The sequence below is a fragment of the Bufo bufo genome, chromosome 2 (genome assembly GCF_905171765.1).
Source record: "Bufo bufo chromosome 2, aBufBuf1.1, whole genome shotgun sequence".
In the NCBI taxonomy this organism is placed as follows: domain Eukaryota; kingdom Metazoa; phylum Chordata; class Amphibia; order Anura; family Bufonidae; genus Bufo; species Bufo bufo.
This window is the reverse complement of record NC_053390.1, coordinates 454,337,840-454,354,568: the sequence shown is the minus strand read 5'-3', so window position 1 is coordinate 454,354,568 and position 16,729 is coordinate 454,337,840. Positions and strand designations below refer to the sequence as shown.

The following is a 16,729-nucleotide window of genomic DNA, read 5'->3' as shown; positions in this document are numbered from 1 at the left end:
TTACCCTTCCCCGTCTGCGAAGTTCTGAGCAGACGGGGAAGGTTCCCATGGCAACAGGACGCCTCTCAGGCGTCCTGCTGTCCATGGTGCTGAACAGATCTGTGCTGAATGGCATAGATCTGTTCAGTGTAAGTAAAATACAGTACAGAACAATATATATTGTACTGTACTGTATTATTCAGACATCAGACCCACTGGATCTTCAAGAACCAAGTGGGTCTGGGTCAAAAAAAAGTGAATAAAAGTGAAAAAAAAGTAAAAAATCAAAAAACACATTTATCACTGATAAAAAATGAAAAAAATAAAATTCCCTACACATGTTTGGTATCGCCGCGTCCGTAACGACCTGATCTATAAAACGGTCATGTTACTTTACCCGAACGGTGAACACCATAAAAATAAAAAATAAAAAACTATGATGAAATTGAAATTTTGCCCACCTTACTTCCCAAAAAAGGTAATAAAAGTGATCAAAAAAGTCGCATGTACGCCAAAATTGTAACAATCAAACCGTCATCTCATCCCGCAAAAATCATACCCTACCCAAGATAATCGCCCAAAAACTGAAAAAACTATGGCTCTTAGACTATGGAAACACTAAAACATGATTTTTTTTGTTTCAAAAATGAAATCATTGTGTAAAACTTACATAAATAAAAAAAAAGTATACATATTAGGTATCGCCGCGTCCGTATCGCCCGGCTCTATAAAAATATCACATGATCTAACCCCTCAGATGACCACCGTAAAAAAATAAAAATAAAAACGGTGTAAAAAAAGCCATTTTTTGTCATCTTACGTCACAAAAAGTGTAATAGCAAGCAATCAAAAAGTCATATGCACCCCAAAATAGATGCCAATCAAACCGTCATCTCATCCCGCAAAAAATGAGACCCTACTTAAGATAATCGCCCAAAAACTGAAAAAACTATGGCTCTTAGACTATGGAGACACTAAAACATTTTTTTGGTTTTAAAAATGAAATCATTGTGTAAAACTTACATAAATAAAAAAAATTGTATACATATTAGGTATCTCCGCGTCCGTGACAACCTGCTCTATAAAATTACCACATGATCTAACCTGTCAGATGAATGTTGTAAATAACAAAAAAAAAACGGTGCCAAAAAAGCTATTTCTTGTTACCTTGCCGCACAAAAAGTGTAATATAGAGCAACCAAAAATCATATGTACCCTAAACTAGTACCAACAAAACTGCCACCCTATCCCGTAGTTTCTAAAATGGGGTCACTTTTTTGGAGTTTCTACTCTAGGGGTGCATCAGGGGGGCTTCAAATGGGACATGGTGTCAAAAAAACCAGTCCAGCAAAATATGCCTTCCAAAAACCATATGGTGTTCCTTTCCTTCTGCGCCCTGCCATGTGCCCGTACAGCTGTTTACGACCACATATGGGGTGTTTCTGTAAACTACAGAATTAGGGCCATAAATAATGAGTTTTGTTTGGCTGTTAACCCTTGCTTTGTAACTGGAAAAAAAATATTAAAATGGAAAATCTGCCAAAAAAGTGAAATTTTGAAATTGTATCTCTATTTTCCATTAAATCTTGTGCAACACCTAAAGGGTTAACAAAGTTTGTAAAATCAGTTTTGAATACCTTGAGGGGTGTAGTTTCTTAGATGGGGTCACTTTTATGGAGTTTATAATCTAGGGGTGCATCAGGGGGGCTTCAAATGGGACATGGTGCCAAAAAAACAGTCCAGCAAAATCAGCCCTCCAAAAACCAAACGGCGCACCTTTCACTCTACGCCCCGCTGTGTGCCCGTACAGTAGTTTACGGCCACATATGGGGTGTTTCTGTAAACAGCAGAGTCAGGGCAATAAAGATACAGTCTTGTTTGGCAGTTAACCCTTGCTTTGTTAGTGGAAAAAATGGGTTAAAATGGAAAATTAGGCAAAAAAATGAAATTCTCAAATTTCATCGCCATTTGCCAATAACTCTTGTGCAACACCTAAAGGGTTAACGACGTATGTAAAATCAGTTTTGAATACCTTGAGGGGTGTAGTTTCTTAGATGGGGTCACTTTTAGGGAGTTTCTCCTCTAGGGGTGCATCAGGGGGCTTCAAATGGGACATGGTGTAAATAAACCAGTCCATAAAAATCAGCCTTCCAAAAACCAAACGGCGCACCTTTCACTCTACGCCCCGCTGTGTGGCCGTACAGTAGTTTACGGCCACATATTGGGTGTTTCTGTAAATGGCAGAGTCAGGGCAATAAAGATACAGTCTTGTTTGGCTGTTAACCCTTGGTTTGTTAGTGGAAAAAATGGGTTAAAATGAAAAATTAGACAAAAAAATGAAATTCTCAAATTTCCTCCCTATTTGCCAATAACTCTTGTGCAACACCTAAAGGGTTAACAACGTATGCAAAATCAGTTTTGAATACCTTGAGGGGTGTAGTTTCTTAGATGGGGTCATTTTTGGGTGGTTTCTATAATGTAAGCCTCGCAAAGTGACTTGAGACCTGAACTGGTCCCTAGAAATTGAGTTTTTGTAAATTTCGGAAAAATTTCAAGATTTGCTTCTAAACTTCTAAGCCTTATAACATCCCCAAAAAATAAAATATCATTCCCAAAACAATTCAAACATGAAGTAGACATATGGGGAATGTAAAGTCATCACAATTTTTGGGGGTATTACTATGTATTACAGAAGTAGAGAAACTGAAACTTTGAAATTTGCTAATTTTTTTCAAATTTTTGTTAAATTAGGTATTTTTTGGTGCAAAAAAAATTTTTTTTTTGACTCCATTTTACCAGTGTCATAAAGTACAATATGTGACGAAAAAACAATCTCAGAACGGCCTGGATAAGTCAAACCGTTTTAAAGTTATCAGCACTTAAAGGGACTCTTGTCAGATTTTCAAAAAATGGCCTGGTCCTAAGGTGTAAAAAGGCTGTGTCCTTAAGGGGTTAAGGCATTTAATGCCATTGGGTGGATTTTAGAATAGCTTGCACTTCTGGACTTCTTACCAGCATCTGTTGGCAGCCAATGAGGATGCCGATAATTGATTTCAATACGCTGGGTCTCTCACTCAGGGTATTGAAGCTGCAATTCTTATTTTGGCCAGCAGGTGGCAGGCCAACATAAGAAATTAGCAATACCAATATGGATATATAATAAATATAATGGTATGGAATTTAAAAAAAACTTAATTTTGTAGCCTCAAACAGGAGCTTCAAAACCATAAAAAAGTTTTTTAAAAAAGTAAAAAAATTAAAATAATATAGAAGCTTAAATCACTCCCCTTTCCGTAGAAAAAAATAAATAAACACATAAATAACAAAAAAATTTAAACATCATGGGCATCACTGCATCCAAAAACGCCCGTACTATTAAAATATAAAAATATTTTTCCAATACGGCGAATGGCAAAGGTCAAAATGGCCGATTCACCATTTTTTCATCGCTTCTCTTACTCAAAAAAATATAATAAAATTTGATTAAAAAGTCACACACTCCAAAATGGTATCAGTAAAAACTACAGATTGTCCCATAAAAAATAATCCCCCACACAGCTCAGTAGATCTAAATATAAAAAATTATGGGGGTCAGAATATGGTGATGTAAAAAACATTTTGTTTTCAAAGTTTTAATTTATTTTTACACTATTTAGACATAAAAATACATATGTGGTATCGTTGTAATTGTACTGACCCAGAGAATGAAGAGCACAGGTCAGTTTTGCCACAAACAATAGCTGTAGAAACAAAACCCATAAAACAGTGGAGGAATTACATTTTTTTTTGCAATTCCACCCTATTTGAATTTTTTTCCTTTTTCCCACTACATTCTATGCCATATTAAATGGTGGCATTAGAAAGTACAACTTGACCCGCAAAAAATAAGCCCTCATATGGATACGTGAACGGAAAAATAAAAAAGTTATGGCTCAAAGAAGATCGGGAAGAAAAATGAAAACACAAAAATGAAAAAACCTCCTGTATCCTAAGGGTTAAAGGGGTTTTATTTTCTGTCCCATCTGACACTGCATTCTCCACTCCAACCGCCCAGTGAGCAGATTCGTGCATGTAGAAGGGGAACTGTACACCAGACTTGCTAGATATTGGATGAAGGGGCGTAGCTATAGGGGGCTCAAACTCAGAAGGGGCCCCTAAAAGAGATTATTGTCAGGGCCACCTAAACAGTATTATACAAGGACATTATATACAGTGACACTGTAGGAAACTGACGGGCCTCGTCTGAGAGCGCAATCTTGACTAGCCACAGGAGTGGAGGTTGCACAGGGAATTTGCTGTGGGGCCCAGTCATTTCTAGTTCTGCCACTGATTGGACGGTTGCCTTGGAAACCTGACCATTTCAGAGTGGGCAGGAGAGTATGAAGAGTCAGGAAGTAGTATTATGTGGCGCCCATGCAAATTACTAGGCAAATCTCATAGTGCAAGGCTCAGAAGGGCAGCTCAACCCCTGGAACCAGGTGATATACACATGGACTGGTCTGTGCATAGACAAGGGCGCTGGATTATCATGGGACACGAGACAGTCATCCAGGAAATCGGCACCCCTGTTGTCTCAGCTCCCTTCCTAGGGTTAGTGGCCCTTTAAGAGCTGGTTGGGGACTCCGGCTGCCCCGCTGACTAGAGTAGTGCCAGGAGCCACCCTGCACCTGTACGCCGTGGACACGCCCCCTCGATCGATTGGCTAATGGTCACATGACGCCCGTAGCCTGAAGCCAGACATCACCTAGTCGATCAGTTAGCCGGGGTCGGTAGAGTCGCCATGCCGTCTCTGCGGGAACGCTTCACAAACTACTTGAATGGGGATAATATAGTATCCAGACTGCTGGGGAAAGCGGAGGAGAAGACCGGCATCAAGAAGTACTACCTGGCCACCGGTAGGCGCTATATGGGGCATGTGTATGATATATGTATTGGATGTGTGATCTATGTGTGTGTATATATATATCTCACACATGTTTTATATGTACACACACACACACCCCACATACACTATATATATATATATATATATATCTCTATCCGGTGTAGGCATGTCGGGGCAACAAGTGCCTGGCAGTGCCCACGTTTGCAGTATTACACTGATCAGCATTGCTGAGGTGGGGGAGGGGCGGCTGCCTGTCTGGTGACACTAATCATGTGGCCCCGGTACAGGCGGATTACTGCCTCATTAACTCGCTAATTCTTCTGAACGCCTGTGGATATTACATGGAGATAAATATCACATTTTGCACATTGAGCCTGCTGTCCAGTAGTGTGAATTGCCTTTAACCCTGCGCTCTTCTGTCTCCGCAGGCTCTGTCTGCTCTCTGGGCTTGTACCTGGTGTTTGGCTATGGGGCTTCTTTGGTCTGCAATTTAATTGGCTTTGTGTACCCTGCGTACAGATCGTAAGTATTAGCGCCTTTTCTTCAGGGAGAATCGGTGGTCACTGATGCTTCGGAGCCTTTGGCCGGCCGCTCTCCTGAGACGCTCATTTAGCCCCGTAAACTTCTAAACTTGGCGGATCTGAGCTGGACTTCTGTAAAGAGAGAGGATGAGCCGCTGTCAGATCCCCTGCAGGAACAGTGGCTCAAAGCGGAGAATTCCAGCATGCCGATCCTTCTATCTGGCGGCGTCAAGTGCCATCCAATATTCTAATGTGTGGGGGACAGCTTGGGGAATGTTCTCAGAGGAGTCTTATCACCCTCTCACTATTGATCTGTCTGTATCAAAGGATGGCTGTACACTTAAAGGGGTCGTCCAGGCTTTTTCTATTCGTGACCTATCCTCAGGTGTCGGACCCCCGCCAATCAGCTGTATGAGGAGACGGCACGTGCCTTCTCTCTTCCTGCTCGCCGCTGCTGGTGTTCCATAGACATAACAGCAGCAGAGCAGGAGGAGAGAAGAGAGCCCGTCTCCTCCTACGGCTGATCCATATCCTACGGGTCATCCATATCAGATTGCCCTATCCTGAGGATAGCTCATCAATAGGAAAAGCCCAGACAAACCCTGTGAAGTTGTTGTTCCATCTTGCCCTTGCATGGGGAAAATCGCAGTAAGCACTGGCCAGGGTAGGCAGAGTTACTGAAATGGCCAAGTGGCTGACACACCACTGTTTCTTTAAAGGGGTATTCCCATCTCTGACATTGGGGGCATATCGCTAGGATGATGGTTGTGGCTCCCACCTCTGGCACTTGTGCCCACAAAGTGCTGGAGGGCACACACCCTCCACCCCTATGGGAGTGCCGAAAATAGCCGACAGCTGGCTCAGCTATTTCCGTCAGCCCCATAGAAGTGAAAGGAGCGGTGGCCGCGCTTGTGTGGTGCGCTTCCCATTCATTTCAATGGGACTTCTGAAAATAGCCAAGTGTGCTGTTCAGCTGTTTTCGGCGCTCCCATAGGAATGAATGGAGGGTGGCCAGTGCTCCGTTCACTTCTGTGGGGCTGAGCAACACACTCTGTCCCATTGAAATGAATGGGAAGCGCAGGGATTGGCCGCTGATGGAGGGTCATGTGACGTCTCCTCTATTCTAACACACTGCGCTAAACTCCCAATAATGCAGGTGCCGTGTATTTGAATGGAGAAGGCTGAGAGATGTGTCTGGAGTTATTTTTGCCTGGTCACATGACCCTCCATCAGCGGCCATTTTTTGGACAGGATCTCTATGTGGATAGCTCAAAAGACTTGGTCAGCAAGGAACCATACCATAGGAAATTTAGAAAATGATGCAGAAAATCATGAAAACATATTAGTTAGGGCCACATAGCCATCTTACAAACACTCCTTTCAACAGCAACCAGAAAGTGGCCAACCCCTTTAACTCCAGAAAGAGAGGTCAAGATGGAACAACCCCTTTAGGGTCCATTCACACGTCCGTAGTGTATTGCGGATCCGTACCCCTTACTCCCACTGCCATTGTAATCCTGCCTGTGATAACGAGATGAGACTTAAAGAGAAGCTGTCACCACAAAATGCAGTGTTATCTGCAGGCAGCATGTTAGAGAGAAGGAGGAGCTGAGCAGATTGATGTATAGTTTAGTGGGAAAAGATTCGAATAAACTTTTAACATTAAAATCTCTGCATGTTTAGTTGTACACGGAGGCCTTGTTATCAGTGATAGCACGGAGGCAAATGACCCCCTTCAGACTTAATAACTGAACCATAGTAATTAATAAAATAACGACATGACACCTTGTGTTGGAATAAAAATGTCCGCAATGCTTTATTAAGGGTAAATTAATTAATAAATAATTAAAACTTCAAATTCATTAAATATATAACCATTAAAAACTCCAATAATTACCGAAATCCACTCAGCAATAGCTGAGTGATACAGCCCGTCTAATATAGCAAAGCGACATAAAGCATAAGAATAGGAAGGGCGGGGCGATGAAACTGGCCCAGAAGCGCCGCCGAAACCCTCTTTTTAAAGGACCATACTTTCCCGCCGCTGGCATCCACACCAATCAGCTGTCTAGAAATCTCCCTCAGCAACCAGCTGCACCAATCAGAGAAGAACCCTGCTTGTCATCCAAGGCTCAGGTGAGACCGGATAAAACCAGCTGATTCTGACAGAACTTAACCACTTGATGTAAACCTGAAATAAAAGAGCGGGAAAGCAAGAAAAAAAGGGGGGGGGGGAGAGAGAAAGGAGAGCAAAACCATCCCAAAAATACAAAAATTCATGGTGTCATTCTCTGTCAGTGCATACCTTTTAACAACAAAATACACTGACTAGAGAGTGGAGGTAAAACGGCCAAGGCCTGATTTATTAAACAAATAACCAAATACAACTTTAACTGAAACTTTTAAGAGCCTAGTCATAAACTCAGACTCCAATACCATAAACATATATCAGAGTCCATCCCATCACGGGATGACTATCCTTACTTCACCCCACCTCAGGCCATGGCCCCAAATACTTGCCATAAATAGGGGCGGGCACAAAGAATCCGGCTCCACAGGCAGGTTCAGATCAAAGGCAAACCCAGCCTGCGGAGCACGGACAGTTAGAGCCCCCCAAATATCCCACCACACCAATCACAGGCCGTCTCCAGGGCTCCGCTAACCTTCCCCCAGACCCCTGGGACACCATAGGCTAATATCCTGGCCAATTGCAGGTCACTCACCGGGCAGAATTATACCTCTGCCCAGTGATCCCACAAGAGCGGGAAACTCTTTACCCTCCAAAACTATGCTCCCAGAATAACCACCCTGTTACCGGGCAGACAAACCCCAATCCCCAAGGGCAGACAGCCATCAGGCAAATGCCAGTATGGCCATGCGTCCCCCTCCATAATGTACAGGGTCTTTCCATTCTCTGTGTAAGGCCTCTTTCACACGGGCGTCATGTTTTTTTGCCCGGATAAGATGCGGGTGCGTTGCGGGAAAATGCGTGATTTTTCCATGCGAGTGCAAAACATTGTAATGCGTTTTGCACGCGCGTGAGAAAAATCAGCATGTTTGGTACCCAAACCCGAACTTCTTCACAGAAGTTTGGGTTAGGTGTTGTGTAGATTGTATTATTTTCCCTTATAACATGATTATAAGGGAAAATAATAGCATTCTGAATACAGAATGCATAGTAAAATAGCGCTGGAGGGGTTAAAAATAAAATAAAAAAATGTAACTCGCCTTAATCCACTTGTTCGCGCAGCCCGGCTTCTCTTCTGTCTTCTTTCTTCAGGACCTGGGTAAAGGACCTGTGGTGACGTCACTGCGCTCATCACATGGCCCGTCACATGATCCATCACCATGGTAAAAGATCATGTGACGGGCCATGTGATGAGCGCAGTGACGTCACCACAGGTCCTTTACCCAGGTCCTGAAGAAAGAAGACAGAAGAGAAGCTGGGCTGCGCGAACAAGTGGATTAAGGTGAGTTAAATTATATTTATTTTTTAACCCCTCCAGCGCTATTGTACTATGCATTCTGTATTCAGAATGCTATTATTTTCCCTTATATCCATGTTATAAGGGAAAATATTAATGATCGGGTCCCTATCCTGATCGTCTCCTAGCAACCGTGCGTGAAAATCGCACCGCATCCGCACTTGCTTGTTGATGCTTGCGATTTTCAAGCAGCCCCATTCACTTCTATGGGGCCTGCGTTGCGTGAAAAAAGCACAAAATAGAGCATGCTGCGATTTTCACGCAACTCACAAGTGATGCGTGAAAATCACCGCTCATGTGCACAGCCCCATAGAAATGAATGGGTCCGGATTCAACTCGTGCATTGTACCCGCACGGAAAACTCGCCCATGTGAAAGGGACCTAAGTGTATATACAAAGATAGCTGTCAGTCACTGATAGTTGTACATGGGGGTGGACTTAATGGGGTTGCGCAGTGGGTAGATATTGATGACGTATTCTCAAGATGGGTCATCAATATCAGATTGGCTGGGTCCAACATCCTCTTTTTCACAAAACTACCTGTATATATCAATCTGCTCAGCTCCTCCTGCTCTATAACATGCTGCCTGCAGATTGCACAGAATTTTCTCCTGACAGGTTCTCTTTAAGACCATTCTTTAAGGACCAGGGATTGGGGCAATTATCAGGATGAGTGTTCATATGAAAGCTTGTTCCCAGTAATTGTCCAGTGTAAATGTGCTGCTAATTATGTGTTCCGATAGTGTATACGGCACATAAAGTTATTATTGTCGGCAGCACATCGCTCTGTGTAAACAGGAATCTGCTGCCAAACAGTGAATCTGTGTAGGGACAAATGATCACAGTAGTAATAATTTCTCCCCATACAGAGGGGATGGTTCTTGCACATAAATGTAGCTCTCATCTCTGTTACAATTACCGGGCAGAAGCTGTTCGTTCATGATTATTGCTGTTAATTCAGCCTAAAAGTGCCTTTAGTGACCAGTATGTAAACTACGGAATTTCAGAATTATTTTTAATATCATTTTTAATTTATCATTTTCCGATCATGTATTCTTCTTAAAGGGGTTGTCCCACCCTAACAACTAATCGCCTATCCACAGGATTGATAAGTAGAGACGTGACTTGATTTCTACTACTTGTTCATGGAGCAGCGAAGGGCTCTCCCCACTCTATGATTGCGCTGTTACTCGGACTAGCTATGCAGGCGCAATATGTGCAGCGCTGTCAGTTAAGCAGCTTGGGGAGCCTCCATTCGCTTGTCGGTGTGGCTATCTCTGGCAGAGTGAACGGAGCAGCAGCGTGCATATGTGACTGTCACTCCATTAACTTGGGGGACTCGGAAAGACCCTCATTGTCCCAAAGGTTGGGCCCCCAGCTAATTACATACTTGCCGTCTATCCTGTTAATAAGCGATGAGTTGTTACTATGGGACAACCCCTTTAAGGGCTCTTCTAAAGCTGTCTGTCCATGTGTGTTGTTTTCCAGGATTAAAGCTATTGAAAGTGCAGATAAATCAGATGACACAATATGGCTGACTTACTGGGTTGTCTATGGAGTGTTCAGTGTAGTGGAGTTCTTCTCGGATATATTTCTCTTCTGGTTTCCGTTTTACTATCTGGGAAAGGTGAGAAGAAAACTGCAGACTATATTACTTAGGCATTTTTGACAACACTAAGGCCTCTTTCACACGGGCGAGTATTCCGCGCGGGTACAATGCGTGAGTTGAACGCATTGCACTCGCACTGAATCCGGCCCCATTCACTTCTATGGGGCTGTGCACGAGTGGTGATTTTCACGCATCACTTGTGCGTTGCGTGAAAATCGCAGCAAGCTCTATATTCTGCGTTTTTCACGCAACGCAGGCCCCATAGAAGTGAATGGGGCCACGTGAAAATCTCAAGCATCCGCAAGCAAGTGCGGATGCGGTGCGATTTTCACGCATGGTTGCTAGCTGACGATCGGGCTGGGGACCCGATCTGTATTATTTTCCCTTATAACATGGTTATAAAGGGAAAATAATAGCATTCTGAATACAGAATGCATAGTACAATAGTGATGGAGGGGATAAAAAAATAAATAAAAATAACTCGCCGAGTCCACTTGATCGCGTAGTTGCGGATCTCTGTCGTCTTCTGTAATGTTGAGCTGCCGGATAAGGACCTGTGGTGACATCACATCACATGATCCAATCACATGGTCCCTCACCATGGTGACGAACCATGTGATTGGACCATGTGTTGAGCACAGTGACGTCATCAAAGGTCCTATTCCTGTGCACAGCAAAGAAGAAGACAGAAGAGAAGCCGGCTGCGCGATCAAGTGGATTAAGGTGAGTTAAATTTTTTTTTATTTTTTTTTCTTAAACCCCTCCAGCCCTATTGTGCTATGCATTCTGTATTAAGAATGCTATTATTTTCCCTTATAACCATGTTATAAGGGAAAATAATACAATCTACACAACACCTAACCCTAACTCGAACTTCTGTGAAGAAGTTCGGGTCTGGGTACCAAGCATGGCAATTTTTCTCACGCGCGTGCAAAACGCATTACAATGTCTTGCACTCACGCGGAAAATTAGCGCCATTTCCCGTAACACAACCACATCTTATCCGGGCAAAAAACATGACACCCATGTGAAAGAGGCCTTAGTGCAGAGTAAAGCTGGACGCAGAAATAATACTATTGCTATCTTTACCGATCCTCCCATACAAACTGACTTAATACAACGATGACACCCAATTACTGTACCACGCTTGAATTCTGGCAGCTCTTTACAACGACCCATTCTTTCACAAAAGGCAGACTGCATGACTAGGTGCATGATTTATACACCTGTGATAATGGGACTGAGTAAAACACCCAAATTCAATGTTTAAGAGGTGTGCCCCAATACTTGTGGTACATATAGGGTAGATATAATCTGTATGGCCAGCTTTAGGCTTCATTCAGACCAGCATATTGTACCTCGCTAAGAGTCCATAGAATGATAGGAATGTTAATTTACAATAATTGGCCCTTTAATCTGCCATGTAAAAATACTGAAATCAAAGGGTCCGTTAATGGAAATGTTTCTTTAAAAATGACATAATGGTATAGAGATTAGCACTAGTGTGAACAGGGCTGTACAGAAAAAAAACATTCTATTTATTTTTAATTTTTTTTGTGTGCATGTATGTTGATTTTAAAAGAAAAAAATAATAATCTATTACCGTGTTAGCCAGCAGAAAAATGTCATCACTCTCATTCAGTAAAAGTCTTGCAGGTATGAGACCATTTTTAATATAAGCAAGATATTACATGGCAATCTTTTAAGACCACTTCTGTTTCTTCATCAGGCTTAGTATAACAAATTGAAGAAACATACATATGTAGGTGTGTTTGTGTAGATAGAGATATATACAGTACAGACCAAAAGTTTGGACACACCTTCTCATTCAAAGAGTTTTCTTTATTTTCATGACTATGAAGGCATCAAAACTATGAATTAACACATGTGGAATTATATACATAACAAACAAGTGTGAAACAACTGAAAAAATTTCATATTCTAAGTTCTTCAAAGTAGCCACCTTTTGCTTTGATTACGGCTTTGCACACTCTTGGCATTCTCTTGATGAGCTTCAAGAGAGAGTCCCCTGAAATGGTCTTCCAACAGTCTTGAAGGAGTTCCCAGAGATGCTTAGCACTTGTTGGCCCTTTTGCCTTCACTCTGCGGTCCAGCTCACCCCAAACCATCTCGTTTGGGTTCAGGTCCGGTGACTGTGGAGGCCAGGTCATCTGGCGCAGCACCCCATCACTCTCCTTCATGGTCAAATAGCCCTTACTTTCAAAGTTTTCCCAATTTTTCGGCTGACTGACTGACCTTCATTGCTTAAAGTAATGATGGCCACTCGTTTTTCTTTACTTAGCTGCTTTTTTCTTGCCATAATACAAATTCTAACAGTCTATTCAGTAGGACTATCAGCTGTGTATCCACCTGACTTCTCCTCAACGCCACTGATGGTCCCAACCCCATTTATAAGGCAAGAAATCCCACTTATTAAACCTGACAGGGCACACCTGTGAAGTGAAAACCATTTCAGGGGACTACCTCTTGAAGGTCATCAAGAGAATGCCAAGAGTGTGCAAAGCAGTAATCAAAGCAAAAGGTGGCTACTTTGAAGAACCTAGAATAGGACATATTCAGTTGTTTCACACTTGTTTGTTATGTATATAATTCCACATGTGTCAATTCATAGTTTTAATGCCTTCAGTGTGAATCTACAATTTTTATAGTCATGAAAATAAAGAAAACTCTTTGAATGAGAAGGTGTGTCCAAACTTTTGGGGATATATGTGTGTGTGTTTAATCCATTACTTTATACCAAATTATTTCCCTACAGTGTGCTTTCCTGCTCTGGTGTATGGCTCCCTTCTCATGGAATGGATCCCAGAGCATATACAGCCGCTTCATTCGACCGTTTTTCTTAAAACATCAGCAAACGGTAGATAGTGTAGTAAGTGATCTTGGTGGTCACGCTCTGAGCACTGCAGAAAATGTCACGAGACAAGGTATGTTTCATATATGGGGTTTTAGATTCTGTCCTGTGTTCTGTGTCTTCTCTAAACCTGTTCCTTTCTCTGTAATGCCACAGTCCTGCAGACTCTAACCAGCGGCAGATCTCTTCTGGCTCCAACGGGAGGCCAGCAGGCTCTTCCCAGCACCTCTGTATGTACCTAAAACCAGGCAGAGAGCTCAGTTCCACGATACTCCATTATAATATTCTAAAAAAATTCTAGCTCTGCGCACAGCAAGCCCAGTCTTCAGCTTGAAACTGCAGATAAAGAGCTAGCACTCAAAAAACGTGAACCTGTTCTTTGTCCAAAACCCACAGCTGTCGGCGTGCAATCCTACAGTTACAGCACTTTTATTTATTAGACTAGACCAGTGATGGTGAACCTTTTAGAGACTGAGTGCCCAAACTGCAACCTAAAACAACTTATTTATTGCAATTTAACCTGAATACAATACCGTATATCTTCCATGTACTTTATCATTTAGCTACAATAGCCTGCTTACATTCAGTGCCCTGCCTGTGCTGTTTATAGTGCGCCCTGCTCTGATGAATGGCAGGAATAGTCTAATGCATATTGGTACACCATAGACTTTTTCCAGGGTGCCGGGTACCCACAGAGAGGGCCCTGAGTGTCACCTCTGGCACCCATGCCATAGGTTCGCCACCACTGGACTAGACCATTGGAGCTTTGTAACTTTTACACCCACAGGAATTATAGAGACCTGTCCTCTGCCATCTTCTGGAGGCCACACTGCCTCAGACTATAAGAATATGCCTAATTCAGTGAGTAGGTGGAGAGTGGTGTCCTCTTGTGGTCTATACAAGCAGCTATGTGGCCTCCATTAAATAGTGAAAGGCATTCTCATCACAGTATTGGACTACATGACTGTAGAAGTTCTGAAGCTGCCCATATACACAATCCTAAAAGTCAGGCGACACGGCAAATTTATGCTGACTACCATTTGAAAATTTAGTTCAGTGGCTGAAAACAGACTTCTCTCTGCCACAAACATGATCATTCTGGTTGGAAAATGTCAGCTTAACGTACAATGTATGGCATGAATGGCCAAATTTGGCCGATCATTTGCCACTCTGCACAAGCCCAGGTTTCTGCCATGTTGCTGGTTGGATCGTTCAGCTGAGCTCTCCAATGTAGCTTCTAGAATTCCTTGTAAAGGTTTCCAGTTCTGTACACATGATGGGTTTTCTATAGTCGCTGGTTAGTAAGCTTTCCTCTCACAGTACACTGGATATCCTCCAACAGACCAAAGTACTAAAATCTGTGTTAAAGTCCTTTGTTTATGAGGGTTGTCAGTCAGCGTGTAGCACTGAGACTCAGACTATTGATCTACCAGTATTGTATGGATATGAAGAACCTTTGGTATCATTGTGTAGCCGCACCTTCATTTCTGATAAGAGATTGCTCAATTTTACCTTCTGGAAACTATGAGCATATCTCATAGTATGACTTTTGAAATAACTGGTTATGGTGCAAGCCAGAGCAGAGAGCTGCTAATAAAGAGAGGACCCTGCTTTAAAAGGCTCAGCACAACCACAAATTATATGGTTAACCCCTTCATTTGAATGTAGAAGTATACATAATGGCTAATCATTTAGACACGGGGTTGTCCTGATGGGTCAACTGCTTTCTACTACCAACTCTCTCCAAAACAAAGGATCTACAAATAGTACAGTGGTCTACTATGTCTGACAACCTAGAATTTGCTAGAATGCATTACAAGTCCACCCTTTGTATTGTTTAAAGAGCCACTGCAGCTTGTGGTCATTGCCCTGCTCCTATTTCTTGGAAATCTACATGTAACGCAAGTGTCCTTTATGTTCTACCATACCATACTACTTGCTGGTAGAGAGTTAAAAAATGTAGCTGTATTTATTATCAAGATAAATTGCGTGAATGCTGATTTTCTTTTATTGAAAGTATTTTAATACTAGCACAAGGGCATTGTCCATAAGCTGCCTTGTAGCCAGTTCATGGTGGCAGTAGACAAATGGATACTTGGGGAGATAGGATCATCTAGTTGTCTATGGCCAGCATGTAGATCACTTGTCTTCTCCTTCTCGGCCTTTTGACTAAGATCAAGTGTAGTATCTGTTCTTATCAAGTCCTGGTGGTTCAGAGCTACTGCCAGGAGGAGAACAGAGAACCACACGGCATCCCTAGGGTGTACTGCTTGGGCCATTAGTGCCCTATGCTAGATAACCAAGGGCCCTGCCGGATCTAAGCCAGGGGCTGAGATGTTTGAAAGCCTGAGGTGCAGAAGTACCTGAACTCGCTGGGGGTGGAAGCCCACTGAGTAATGGCACATTTGCACATGCTTCACTTTCTCACATTTTGATTGCACTCACCTCTATTCTTTGCCCGGCCATTAGGCCTGGCGTAAGGAGGAGGAATTTTTATAATTCCGGCAGAATGTCCGGGCTGAGCTTCAACACACATTGACTTTTTTATTTTTTCTGTTCACCGTGTGTTCACTTTCCACATTTGTTTGTCACAAGTATTTTCAGGGTTGCGGTACTCTTACGGGTTACCCCCTGAGGTCTTACGGAGAGGACCTGCGATAGATCACAACCTTGTGCATGTTTTTGTGTGGGATGCTGCACGATTTTGTTGCACGGATAAAGAAAGCACGGTCCTCTGGCTTTTAAGAGAAAGGGGGGGGGGGGGGGAGTCTCCTCCTGTTTCCTTCTACCTCATAAGCCATCATTTGGCAAATATTAACTTTCTTGGGGGTATGTAACTGCATACTGAGCAATGCTTTCTGTACTAGGCACTCTGACTATAGTTTATTCCCTTTGTACACATTATAAACTATGCATATTAGCTGGAGTTTCCAGTATCATAGCCTGGTTCTTGCCACCACTGTTGGGCTCCTGGTAGTTATGAAGACAAGTGACTGCTCTGTTTCTGTGACTACTTCATGATTGTTCTTTTCTTTTTATGTAGCACTCAAAGGAGCAGTAAGTAATGCCCTGGAAGCTGAAAAGAGCAAATGATGAATTTACCTTGGACGCCTCATTTAGAAGAGAAGTAGCCCCATAAAAAGACTACAACCCCGCTAGCCCTGTTTTTCTCTCCTAATTTCACTCCAGGTTTTATGCACCTTACTTAACCCGCCTCAAATTGGATTCTATGTGCATTCTTTAATTGTGGTTCTGTTCAAGACACCCACCACACCATACTGTGTTCAAATGGCTTGTGGCAACCATCTTAAAGGGAACCTGTCAGTTGCCATGTGCTGATCACACTGAGGATAACATAGTGTAGTGACAGACCACCTG

At 42.7% G+C, this 16,729-nt stretch overlaps 1 protein-coding gene and 1 pseudogene across 1 annotated transcript; both read left to right on the top strand.

Moving 5' to 3' along the window:
* Window positions 1–4,707: 4,707 nt before the first annotated feature.
* REEP6 (receptor accessory protein 6) lies at window positions 4,708–16,506 on the top strand. Its single transcript, XM_040417591.1, has 5 exons — window positions 4,708–4,874; window positions 5,293–5,386; window positions 10,359–10,497; window positions 13,256–13,424; window positions 16,395–16,506. Exons 1-5 carry the CDS (start codon window positions 4,760–4,762, stop codon window positions 16,442–16,444), a joined length of 567 nt encoding a protein of 188 aa, XP_040273525.1. The 5' UTR covers window positions 4,708–4,759; the 3' UTR covers window positions 16,445–16,506.
* Window positions 15,501–15,610, top strand: LOC120992987 (annotated as a pseudogene).
* Window positions 16,507–16,729: the final 223 nt, after the last annotated feature.

Excerpts from the sequence above, each read along its gene's own strand:
- REEP6 (XM_040417591.1), top strand. The coding sequence starts at position 4,760 with ATGCCGTCTCTGCGGGAACGCTTCACAAACTACTTGAATGGGGATAAT. Across the intron at positions 4,875-5,292 it reads GAAGTACTACCTGGCCACCG|GCTCTGTCTGCTCTCTGGGC; the intron begins GTAGGCGCTATA and ends CTGTCTCCGCAG. Across the intron at positions 10,498-13,255 it reads CGTTTTACTATCTGGGAAAG|TGTGCTTTCCTGCTCTGGTG; the intron begins GTGAGAAGAAAA and ends ATTTCCCTACAG.